The following is a 12968-nucleotide window of genomic DNA, read 5'->3' as shown; positions in this document are numbered from 1 at the left end:
GAACCAGAGTCACTGCCTCCATTCCAGTCAGGGCACATGCCTGGGTATCCAACCACGTCAGGTCCCCAGTAGGGGGCGCGCAAGAGGCAACCATACATTGATGTTTATCTCTCCCCCTCCCTTCCCTTCTAAAGTAAATAAATAAAATCTTTAAAAGTAAATAAATAAAAAGCTAAAAATAAATAACAAAAACATGCTTTCCCTACCATCAGAGAAAAACACCAAAACAATTTGGTGCTTCATCCTAGCTCATAAAAGACAACTGCTGAATTTTCCAGAATTGTGCATTCTCGTTGTTAAACACAACTTTAATTAAACATTAAATTATAAAAACTCACAAACAAATACATTTTATTAAAGCAAAGTGATAATTGCTCAAAACTCATCACCTTCTAATTATTTCACTGCATTTTCCCAATACTTCTTGAGGTTGTTTATATCTATAGTAACTATGGTGGAAATACTATGTAATGGTGACCTACTACTCATCTCTTCCCAGCTCGGTCTTGATTTCATATCTGAAATTGATCATGGTGGAAGTATTTATACAATGGAAATAGGTGGACACTTTAAGAGCTCACCCCGAACCTGCTCCAGAGTTTTTGTTAAACATTTACTAGTATGCCAGTGGTTTGGTGTGTAGTATTTCCAACTTTTTCTTTTACTTATGTCTGTATCTCTGTCTTTCCAAATTTGAAGTAGATATTGGGAGGAAGAGGCTGTTGGTCACTCAGTGTTCAAATAATCTTCCTATTTCTTCACAGCCCCCTACTATGGACAATATTGGTAAGTTGGAGTTCTCCCTTTTTCTGGCAGCTGTAGGACTTGAATCCTCCCTCCCACTCTTCATAGCCCAGGGGTAGGCACTTGGCCTAAGCCATCCAACTGGAATACTCCCAACTGGACTTTGAATCTTGAATTAGTAAAAACAAGACAAGACCCAGGGTAGTTCAGTTATAACCACTGTACCTGCACCCCATATGAAGTGGATGGCTGTGCCAGCAGGGAAATCCTCATCAGCAGGTTTCCATGGTGTGAATTTGGTGTGGACTTTGTGTAACCTCAGCTATGTATTCCTACTCCCTGGCCTCCCTTGGTTCCCACCCCTTATCTAGGGAAGTACAAAGTAAGTCCAAATCATTTTGTAGTGCAAGGAAATAAAAAATACTCAAAAAATAATGGAGACATATCAAAAGGACATAGAAGCCACCTTGAAGAAATGTCCACTGACAAAACCTGGACAAACTTGAGCATCAAGATAAGTAATGGGTACAACCCAATGACTGAAACAGGAATCCATGATGATACAAATAAATACGTATGTAAATGAATGTAAAGAGAAGAGAAAGCTCTTCTTCACAGTAGAATGCTGACTAATACAGGGCCTGGCACAAATAACACACCTTTTTTATTACAAAATCTTTTATTACAAAATTATAAGTGTATAATTCTGGAACATAACAATATCACATTCAAGCACACCACATGGCATTTTAGATAAATTGTTCAAATTAAAACAATAAACTATTACACCCATATTATTACCCTACCAACCACACTCAAGCAGGTGTTACTTCTGCCTCACCCTGTACATGTAGATGAAACAATGGAAGTAAAAAGATTATACAATTTGGCAATTGTTAAAGTAGTGCTGATTTACACTGTATTCGTCGATGAATACTGAGCCTGGTAGGTGAAGGTTTGATGAGGAACAGAATATTCATTTCAGAGTATTTCCCCAGAAAATACTCATTAATTACAAAGGTGAAAATGGTGACTTTACAGAGAAGAAAACTGGCAGACACCAAGTGATCAAGTTTAGTATCATCTACGGTGGGGTAGATTGACATCAGTGCCTCCTGATGTCATTCTCTGAGAAAAACACACCATAATCTTTTTTGTGTGTAATACTCCTACCAAGAATTTAAGAGTCTACACATGGATCCAGGTTGAGGACCATCCTACAGAATCACAGGGTTGTACTCTTTAAACACTTTCAAGGTGCCCTGGCTGGTGTGGCTCAGTGGATTGAGTGCTGCCCTGCAAACCAAAGGGTCACTGGTTCGATTCCCAGTCGAGGAACAGGCCTGGGTTGTGGGCCAAGGTCCCCAGTAGGGAGTACTCAAGAGGCAACCAAACATTGATGTTTCCCTCCCTCTCTTCCCTTCTCTCTAAAAATAAATAAAATCTGTAAAAAAATAAAAATGAAAACAAGGTCACAAAAGATAGGAAAAGAGCGATGAAAGATTCCAGATTAAAGCAGATCAAAGAAACAGGATTAGTAAAATAATGCATGATCCTGGATTTGGATCCTGGACTAGAAAGGAAAAGGCAACATTGGGCAGTTGGTGAAATTGGAATGGGGTCTGCACTGTTGTATTGATGTTAATTTCCTGGTTGGGAGGGTGGCCCAAAAGTTATAGAACAGTGTACTCATTTTCAGGAAAAACAGTGAAGTACTTAAGGGTGAAATGGTATCAAGTCTGCAATTTGTTGTCAGATTAAGCAGAAAAGGAATGATAATGGAGTAGGGGAGAAAATGGTAAATGTTAACTGAATAATCTACCTAAGGAGCTAAAGTTCTTTGTAGTCTTCTTTTTAAAATATTTTATTTATTTACTTTTAGAGAGAAGGGAAGGGAGAGAGAATGAGAGGGACAGAAACAACAACATGTGAGAGATACATCAATTAGTTGCCTCCCACAAGCCCCTGACTGGGGACCCGGCCTGAAACCTAGGCATGTGCCCTGGCTAGGAATTGAACTGGTGACCTTTCAGTTTGCAGGCTGGTGCTCAATCCACTGAGCCATACCAGCCAGGTTTTTTGTATTCTTCTTGAAACTTTTTTGTACATTTGAGATTGTTTCAAAATAAATTATATATATTTTAAAAGATTTTATTTATTTATTTTTAGAGTGAGGGGAAGGGAGGGATGGAAACATCAATGTATGGTTGTCTCCAGTGCACCCCTACTGGGGACCTGGCTCGAAACCCAGGCATATGCCCTGACTGGGAGTTGAACCAATAACCCTTTGGTTCGAAGGCAAGTACTCAATCCACTGAGCCACACCAGCCAGGGCTCAAAATAAACTATATTTTAAAAATAGAGCTTCTGGCCAAGATGGAGGCATAGGTGAACACACCGTACCTCCATGCACAACCAAGATTAGAGCAACAACAATTTAGAGGCAGAATAACACCCAGAACTGATAGAGAATTTATCTGAATGGGAGTCGGACAGCCAAGAAGTTGAAGTAGACCCATTCATCCAGACCGGTAGGAGCGGCGGAGAGGAGCAGCCAGACGCGCAGAGAACAGGGTGAATTGGGCGCATAAGGCAACTGGGAGCACGTAAGGCATCTGGGGCGCGCAAGATTGCAGCGGGTGGACCCTGAGTATGCAAGCGGCAGCTGGCAGACCCAGTGAGGTGGCAATTGTGGACCAGGGCAGAACGCGCAATCCAGGATCCCAGAGAGGGACTGAGGTCCCAGGAGAACGAGCTACCGCCATTGTTCCCTCCCACTCCCACCCTCACGTAAACCTCACAATCTAGCTAGGGGAGCCCAGCCCTGGTAAACACCTAAGGCTCCACCACTCATTCTAACAGGAGCAACCAGACCAAAAAAAAAAAAAAAGAGAGAGAGAGAGAGAGAGATGTCTCAAACAGAAGAACAGATCAATGCCCCAGGACTCATCATTTTAAGTGACTAAGAGATAGCCAATCTATCAGATGCACAGTTCAAAACACTGGTGATCAGGAAGCTCACAGAATTGGTTGATTTTGGGTGCAAATTAGATGAAAAAAATGCAGGTTACCATAAAAGAGATGAAGGAAAATACACGGAGAACCAATAGTGATGTGAAGGAAACTGGGACTCAAAACAGTAGAGTGGACCAAGGAAGGAAGGAAGAAACAACCAAACAGGAAAGAATGGAGAAATAAGAATCCCCCCCCCAAAAAATGAGGAGAAGCTTAGGAACCTCCAGGACATCTTTAAACGTTCCAACTTCCGAATTATAGGGGTACCAGAAGGGGAAGAGGAAAAACAACAGAATGAACACGTATTTGGACAAATAATAAAGGAGAACTTTAAAAACGAAGGAGAGAATCCTAGAAGCAGCAAGAGATAAGGGGACAGTCACCTACAAAGGAGTTCCCATCAGACTGTCAGCTGATTTCTCAAAAGAGACCTTGCAGGCAAGAAGGGGCTGGAAAGAAATATTCCAAGTCATTAAAGACAAAGACCTACATCCCAGATTACTCTATCCAGCAAAGCTTTCATTTAGAATGGAAGGGCAGATAAAGTGGTCCTCAGATAAGGTCAAGTTAAAGGAGTTCATCATCACCAAGCCCTTATTTTATGAAATGTTAAAGGGACTTATCTAAGAAAAGAAGATAAAAAAACATGTATAGTAAAAGGACAGCAAACTCACAATTATTAACAACCACACCTAAAGCAAAACCAAAAGAAACTAAGCAAACAACTAGAACAGGAACAGAACCACAGAAATGGAGATCACATGGAGGGTTAGCAACAGCAGAGTGGGAGGAGGAGAGAGCGGGAAAAGGTACAGAGAATAAGTAGCATAGATTGTAGGTTGAAAATAGACAGGGGGAGGGTAAGAATAGTATGGGAAATGTAGAAGCTGAAGAACATAAGTACGACACTTGGACATGACTAAAGGGGGGGATGTGGGTGGGAGAGGGTGTACAGTGTGGACGGGAGTGAAGGGGAAATGGGACAACTGTAATAGCATAATCAATAAAATATATTAAAAAATAAGTCTAAGAACTCTTTCAGAAGGAGTTCTTCCTTTCAGCATGCAAACATGCTCAAATCTCTCTCACTCTAAACAAAACAAAACTAAAAACAAAATAATGAAGCCAGTGGCTACTTGCTATTGGCACTTCCTCCCTGCTGGGTGTCAGGATGTTGAGGAAATACCACTGGGTCCAGTGTCAGGAAACCTCTGTTTGAGGTTGGTTCTGCCCTGTCTTAACTATGTGACTTTGGCCAAAACATTTAACTTCTCTGAGCCTCAGTTTCCTCATGAGAGAATAATAGCATCTCCCTTAGGGAGCTGCCATGGGGATCAAGGGAGAGATAGGATATAAAAGCAGGTTATCAACTCTAACTCTAACTACAGGTGATCCTCTGCTTTAACTCCTGGTGATACAGGACTATTGCCTTCACATCCTGCTACAGTGCATCTTGTTCTTGGTGCTCAGCCTGCCCTTTGCAGAACTGTACACATCTGAAGCCTTCATTTGCTGATACTCTCTGCCCTTGGGTTCCTTTCTTGACCTCCTCTTCTCAACTTGACCTTCCGCCTGCCTGTCCAGGATAGGTGCCCACTCAGGTCTGTTCCTGGTCCTTTCATCTTCATCTATTTGCTCATTCTGGAGTATCTTGTATGTTTCCATCCTTTTAGGGATCCCCATTATTATGCTGAGGTCTCCCATCACTCATACCTTCTGCACTGGATTCTCCTCTCTTATTCAGGCATTCTCACACGCATTGCAAATTCACCTTAGGCAACACTAAATAATTCTCTTCTTACTTGCTTCTCTCCCTATGTTCTCTTGATTTAAAGCAACTCGTTTCAGAATTTAGCATGAACCATGCCAGTGTTTCCATGAGCACGAGTTACCCTTCCTCAGAGTACTCTGGTTTTGTTTGGTTTGCCACCAAAAGTCACTGTGTTGTTCTTTGCTTTGTACACATAAGCACATCTCTTGCCATTGGACACAGAATCCGTGTAATGCTGTACCCCTAAGGGACTTATACTTATTGAAAAGTAAATAAATAAAATGGATTTGTAAATAAATGAATAAATAAATCATCTTGTTTCCTCTAAATATTTGGGCTAGAAATGTAGAAGTTGTTTGCTATTATTGTTGTTGTTTGCTTATTGAACATCTACTATGTGCCAGATACTACCCTAGGTACTTCGCATTCTTGATTTGCTTTACTCCTTGAAAGAGCCCTATAAAGTAAATCCTACTTCATTCCATCTTACAAAGCTGGAATCCGAGGTTCAGAGAGCTTAAATAACCCTGAGACCAAGGTTACCTAGCTAATAAATGATAGAACTGGGATTTGAAAATAGGCTTGTCTTACCTCAAAGTCCATTCTCTTAATATTAATCACTATATTACATTGACTTCTTCCTGACTAAATTGCCATATATTGATTGGCACTGATTCCTTTTAATTTTATCAGTGAAATATCTTTTGAATCAGTTCTTTCTTTGTTCACTGCTGCTACCTTGTTCAGATATATATCTTATATATATTTAAATATATGTATATAGATGGTGCTTTTTTCTAATTATAAACATGATATATACCTCTTTAAGAAAGGTCATTACAGATCTCAATAGTGAAAGCTCTCCAACCTCAACTTCTAAGGATAACCACCATTAACGGGTATAGCACACATTCAATTTTTTTCTATGAATATATATAATACCATATTATGCCTTTTAAAATGGGATGACATAATCTTGAAACTTGATTATTTCATATATCAGTTCAGAGCTACCTTGTTCTGCTTTTTTAAAAATTTTATTTATTTATTTTAGAGAGATGGGAAAGGAGAGAGAAAGGAGAGAAACATCAATATGCAAGAGATACAGCCATTGTATCTCCCATGCCCCCAACGAGAATCTGGCCCTCAAACCAGGCATGTACCCTGAGGGGGAATTGAACCTGAGACATTTTAGTTGCAGGACAGAATTCAATCCACAGAGCCACACCAGTTGGGGCTGAGTTTTTGTTTTTTTCCTTAAAATTAGGTTAAATATGCACATTTTATACAAAGTTCAATAGACACAGGAGGGTATTTTATGAAAAACAAGTCTCCCTTCACCCTTGTTCTCCAGCCACCAATCAGAATCCAATCAGATGCCACCAGCTTCTTGGGTGGCCTTCTGGGGCCTCATTTCATTTAATAGTAATACAGCTTCCCCTTGTATGGATGTTCCAAATCCATAAACCAAATTAGTTTTGTGTTTCATTAGAGAACACTTAGATTGTTTCCAATGCTATTTATTACCTACTAGGATCTACATTCCATGTCAGTCATATCAATTACTTATTACTCTTTCGTTAGCAACATGGTGCTCCATATTGGACAGATGCACCATCATTTATTTATTCATTTCTCTACTGATAAGAATATAGGCTTAAACCTACTATTTGCCCTGCTTCTAGTGCACTTGTGCTGTTAAGCACTTCAGCCCTTTTGCTGGCCATATAATTTATGTACTCCACCGAAATGTGAGCTCCTCAACGGAAAAGGAAAGTGTTCACATTCATCCATGTATGCTTGTTGCTTAGCCCCGAATTTGGCCAGGAGTATACGCTCCCGATGCTTGAGTGTAATAATTAAATAGCCCTCGCTGGACTCGGGAACATAGTGTGGAAGGACAGGCGGGAAAGCTGCCCTTTCGAGTTGAACCAGATTGAGCGTCCGGAACTTTTGTTGGAAGTATCGTTGTTTCTCAGGGAGGATTTTAGCTTCAAAGTGTGCCCCGCACAAACATGGTTGCTATCGACCGGAAGTGGCGGGTTACATCGCTGGCATTACTTCTTCCGCAGGGCGGAAAAGGCATGTCTGCTTGCGCCCCAACCGTTTCCAGCCACCTTTCCTAGCAGGAATCCATGAGTAAGCTGTGGCGGCGCGGGAGCACCTCTGGAGCTATGGAGGCCCCTGAGCCGGGTAAGCGAGAGCTGATAAAGCAACTTAGGCGTTTGCAGAAAGGGGGCTCCTTTCTTGCTCTTCAGAGCTTCTAAGGTATTTCGCCACAGGTGGGAGGAAAAAAAAAAAGGGCGGGCCTGTTGCTATGGTAACAACGCGTACCGGGGAAGTGTGGGACCCCTTAGGGGTATTCCGTTGTTGAGGGCTCTCCACTGCCCGGCTCCTGCCTTACATCGTTGACAGGCTTTCCCTCCACAGGGGAAGCACTAGAGTTGAGTCTGGCGGGTGCCCACGGCCACGGAGTACACAAGAAGAAGCACAAGAAGCACAAGAAGAAACACAAGAAAAAACACCATCAGGAAGAGGAACCTGGACCCACGCAGCCATCTCCTGCCAAACCCCAGCTCAAACTCAAAATCAAGCTGGGTGGCCAGGTCTTGGGCACCAAGAGGTGAGGCCAATAGAGCCAAGGTTTTACTTGGGGGACTTTAGCAGCAAGCAGAGATAGGAGAAGCTGACTGGGCTTTTCAGAAGACAGAGAATAGACACTGGGACTTTAGGTCCCAGATTAAGGCAGCAAGAACCCTAGAGGGTGTGGGCAAGGTTAGATGTAGCTAGCTACTGAGCAGAAGGAAGACGCTTGTTCAACTTACGGAGTGGTGGTGTTTCTCCACAGTGTTCCCACTTTCACTGTGATCCCTGAGGGAACTCGGTCACCCTCTCCCCTTATGGTTGTGGACAATGAAGAGGAACCTATGGAAGGGGTCCCCCTTGAGCAGTACCGAGCCTGGCTAGGTGAGAAGGATCTGGAGGTGGGGAAACCGGGTTTCTCATTATACCTGATTAAGGGGAGAAGGTTGCTTCTGACAAGGGTGAGAATTTTGAGTGTCCCAGTATTAACTTGGCCAAATTTGGGTGCCCCACCTGAACAATTTTACTTTTCTCTCTCCAGATGAAGACAGTAATTTGTCCCCCTCCCCACTTCGAGACCTGTCGGGAGACTTAGGGGGTCAGGAGGAAGAGGAGGAACAGAGGTGGCTGGATGCCCTGGAGAAAGGGGAGCTGGATGACAATGGAGATCTCAAGAAGGAGATCAATGAACGGCTGCTCACTGCTCGACAGGTAGGTTGGTTCATTTTTTATTGTTACCAAATATTTAGAGAACCTTCCATGTCCCCAAAACTTTGCTGGGCAATGGCCAATCAGTGATGGAGAAAAGACAAACTATATTTCTTTTCTCAAGGAGCTGGTATTCATGTGTGGGTTGGGGGGGCAGTAAATAAGTAAATAATTTTGAAAAGCTGTTATGTGTATAACAAAAATAGGGTGATAAAAACAGAAAGTCGTGATAAAGAGATAGCAGTAGATAGGGAGGAAAGACCTCTCTGAAAAGGAAACATTTCCAGGACTAGAGGAGCTTCTCAAAAAAATCCCCAGAAATGTGATTCAAAGAGTTTAGTAAGCAGGGCAGGTAGGTGACGTTACTAATAATTTTCCCTTTGATAGTCAATGATCTAAAGCTGAAAGTCTGAAGACCTGGAAGGAAGCAATATTAAGGACTCCTGGAGAGGGTGCTCATTCCACCCCTTCTCCCAAGGCCTGTGCTCTTTAAGACCTTTGCTTTCTTCCTGTCCTCTTCTGCCTCCCCACGGACCTCACCTCTCCATTTTCTGACACCATCCCTCTCTCTCCCCAGCGAGCTCTGCTTCAGAAGGCGCAGAGTCAGCCTTCCCCGATGTTGCCATTGCCCGTGGCTGGGGTCTGTCCTGCCCCTGCCCTCACCGAGGAAATGCTGTTGAAGCGCGAGGAGAGAGCGCGTAAGAGGCGGTTGCAGGCAGCTCGGCGGGCAGAAGAGCACAAGAACCAGACTATAGAGCGCCTCACCAAGACTGCAGCGCCCAGTGGGCGAGGAGGACGGGGGGCTGCAAGGGGGGAGCGGCGGGGAGGGCGGGCTGCGGTCCCAACCCCCATGGTGCGCTACTGCAGCGGGGCACAGGGTTCCACCCTTTCCTTCCCACCTGGCATCCCCACCCCAGTAACAGTGTCTCAGAGGCCACCTCCATCTGGCCCCCCTCTGCGATGCTCAGTACCTGGCTGCCCGCACCCGCGCCGCTACGCCTGCTCCCGCACAGGCCAGGCGCTCTGCAGCCTTCAGTGCTACCGCATCAACTTGCAGATGCGGCTGGGGGGACCCGAAGGCCCTGGGTCTCCCCTTTTGGCTACTTAAAACCCTTAACCCGGATTCTGCGCCCTCTCCCCTGTCCAGATTGTCTTCCCCACCCTATTAAATTTCATCCAGTTACTCGACTTGTACAGAATTGGGAGAATGGGGTATGGAAAGCCAATTTCCGGTGCACACATCTCGCCTGCATTGTAGTTTGCGTTGATGCTTAGAAAACGTCCACCAGACCCTGGGACAGCTGGCCACTCGGGCTCAGACTCCCGCAGACTTTTGGGACCCCGCCTCTTCCAGCAGGATTACCTGGAGAGGTCCGGCATTTGTCGTAAACCCCGGAAACAGGGCTCAAGCCAATCAGCAGGAATTTTGCTCTCCTAGGTGGCCGTTCATTGGTTGACAACCCGAAGCCCGTTCTGTTGTTCCTGTTGGCTATCGTTGCTGCCAGTCAGGGCTGTGGGTCGAACCTTACTCCACTCTTTTGTCTGAGAACAGTTCTTGTTGTCTGGGAGAGTGGCAGAGGCATTGCTGTGGATTGGTCACCTGGAGAAACCTCCAATCCTTTCCTATTGGCCCATCTTCTGAGGCCCATGCTGATTGGTAGGACGGAGCAACCGGGGACCTAGTTGGCAGAGCTCTTCCCGGATGGGAGCTCCGGCCACCGAGTGATGGTGGCAGCCGCAAAGATGGGCCGGGCAGGGACCATGGCAGTGGCGGCAGAGGTGGCAGGGGCGGGGCAGCTGGCGATAGAGGAGGCTGTAGTCTTCAGGGGGCTGTAGGTGGAGGCATGGCTCAGGACAGCGGCGGGAACGGCAGCGAGGAGGCCTGGGGGGCACTTCGGATGCCGCAACAGCAGGTATCCTAACAGCTCCAAAAGCGTACCACGACAGCCATCTATATCCCTTTCCTCCTTCATGTCCCTTCTTTTTTTTGGGGGGTGGGGGCGGGAGGAACTCACGGAGCCAAAGGTACTGTGAAGTTCCTGAATATGTCCCTTCCACTCTTTGTTTAAACTTTGTAACGTAGATACAGTTGATTTTGCCTGCAGCCTCATAGACTCATCCCATGGCTGCGGTGGGAGCTTGCAGTGGCTCTCCAGTGAACAGAGGCTTAGTGAGGCTCCAGGAGGCTCCCTCTCTGTCTTGTAACAGTTATTTGTGATGATTTTTTTTTTCTGTGTGCCTATTATCACTGCAGAGTCCAGCAGCGTCTTCTCTTGAGGGAGCAATTTGGAGAAGAGCTGGATCCCAGACTCACGCCCTGGATGCCATCCTTTATCATCCACAGCAATCCCATCTGGTTGGGAGCACTGTTCTGGGTCTCACACTGCCCCTGCTCTACCCTAGGAAGTCTGAGACCCAGGGTTGGAAAGACCCACCTTGGGGATGGGGAGTGCCAGACCATGGGGATGATGAAAGCATTTAAGCTTCAGAAATTACTTTAAACCCTTAACCCATTGTCTGAGACTTTGAGATAGCTCAGTCTGTCTTCTGCCCAAACTCTTTGCCGACTGAATATACCTTGGGGGCCAACCCATATGCAGAGCTGAAATCTGCCTCTCTGTACATCTACACTGTCATCTTGTTCTCTGGACTGTTTTTGCTATTCCAAACCCTCTTGCATGTTGACTGCCCTTCAAATATTTGAACAGCCCTCTCAGCATCACTCTTCCCCCTCCCTGTAGATCTGCACTAAACTTGGTTCACAGGGTGGGTTTGTGGATGTGCATGCAGGGGCTGAGGATGGGAGTGGACAGTGCCTTGGGCTAGAATCTCCCTTGGTTCTAAGTTCCTCCTTGCTCCCAGCTTCGAGAGCTTTGCCCAGGAGTGAACAACCAGCCCTACCTCTGTGAGAGTGGCCACTGCTGTGGAGAGACTGGCTGCTGCACCTACTACTATGAGCTCTGGTGTGAGTCTCCAAGAGGGCTGTTCTTGGATCCTTCTGTCCAGCATCCCTTGGACCTCAGAATTTTAGCCTTCAGGGACCCTTCTCTGCATGGGAGGTATCTAAGACTCTCCCTCTTCACCCCCTACAGGGTTCTGGCTTCTCTGGACAGTCCTCATCCTCTTTAGCTGCTGTTGCGCCTTCCGTCATCGACGAGCTAAACTCCGACTGCAGCAGCAGCAGCGGCAGCGTGAGATCAACTTACTGGCCTACCATGGGGCATGCCATGGGGCTGGCCCTGTTCCTGCTGGTTCACTGCTTGACCTTCGTGAGTGACTTGAGGCTCTGTGCTCACTACCAGTGGCCCCTCCCAAATGAGGACCCTGAATCACCCTCATATTGTTTTCAGATATTTCAAAGCAAAGTTTTCCCTAATAGTAAAGAGACTACCACCTCATCCCTGGTTGCATTCAACCAACCATGCCATTCTTTCCTGCAGGCCTCTTCAGCGCCTTCAAACCCCCAGCCTATGAGGATGTGGTTCACCGCCCAGGCACACCACCACCTCCTTACACTGCGGTCCCAGGCTGCCCCTTGACTGCTTCCAGGGAATGTACCTGCTGCTCTTCCACTTCTAGCTGCCCTGCCCACTGTGAGGGAACAAATGTGGAAGGTGTTTCCTCCCACCAGAGTGCCCTCCCTCATCAGGAGGGTGAGCCTGGGGCAGGGGTGAGCCCTGCCCCCACACCCCTGGCCTGCCGCTATTGCCGCCTGACTGGTGACTCGGGTATTGAGCTCTGCCCTTGTCCTGACTCCAGTGAGGGTGAGCTAGTCAAGGAGGCTAGGGCTAGTGCCACCCGGCCAGATCGGGGGGACCACTCCCCTTGTACACTGCCCCTAGGTCCCATACCCCAAGTTTCTTCTGTGGGGTCAGCTTCCAGTGAAGGAGACATCCCATAAGCAGTTTTAGGAGGGTGGGTGGATTACTTGCCCACTAGAAAGACCCTTGGTCCCAGCTCCTTTGAGTTCTCCTTGGCCTCTCCCTGCCCTCTTGGAATCTGCCTGAAAGGGCTTGAGTCCTGAGGAGAGGGACTGTGTTTGGGGGACTGTGCTAGCTCTACCCCCACTGACATACACAGGAGCCTTTGATCTCATTAAAGAGATGTGAACCAGCTGCTTGTGGATTTGGGTGGACTAGTGCTCAAC

General features: G+C 46.1%; 2 protein-coding genes across 3 annotated transcripts; both read left to right on the top strand.

Moving 5' to 3' along the window:
• The first annotated feature begins 7562 nt into the window (after positions 1-7562).
• INO80B (INO80 complex subunit B) lies at positions 7563-10004 on the top strand. Its single transcript, XM_045827513.1, has 5 exons — positions 7563-7723; positions 7961-8153; positions 8379-8497; positions 8655-8824; positions 9399-10004. The coding sequence occupies exons 1-5, from the start codon at positions 7666-7668 to the stop codon at positions 9927-9929; spliced, it is 1071 nt and encodes a 356-aa protein (XP_045683469.1). The 5' UTR covers positions 7563-7665; the 3' UTR covers positions 9930-10004.
• A 358-nt stretch (positions 10005-10362) lies between these two features.
• On the top strand, positions 10363-12934 carry WBP1 (WW domain binding protein 1). Of its 2 annotated transcripts, XM_045827514.1 has the most exons (5): positions 10375-10734; positions 11076-11177; positions 11684-11786; positions 11914-12090; positions 12262-12934. In XM_045827514.1, the coding sequence occupies exons 1-5, from the start codon at positions 10666-10668 to the stop codon at positions 12720-12722; spliced, it is 912 nt and encodes a 303-aa protein (XP_045683470.1). In that variant the 5' UTR covers positions 10375-10665; the 3' UTR covers positions 12723-12934. The 2 variants fall into 2 exon arrangements, with proteins under 2 accessions (XP_045683471.1, XP_045683470.1); XM_045827515.1 differs by lacking the exon at positions 11076-11177 and having other exon boundaries at positions 10363-10734.
• Positions 12935-12968: the final 34 nt, after the last annotated feature.

The sequence above is a fragment of the Phyllostomus hastatus genome, unplaced genomic scaffold, assembly GCF_019186645.2.
Source record: "Phyllostomus hastatus isolate PE091 unplaced genomic scaffold, TTU_PhHast_1.1 phas_scaffold_78, whole genome shotgun sequence".
Classification (NCBI taxonomy): domain Eukaryota; kingdom Metazoa; phylum Chordata; class Mammalia; order Chiroptera; family Phyllostomidae; genus Phyllostomus; species Phyllostomus hastatus.
This window is presented reverse-complemented; position numbering and strand designations above follow the sequence as displayed.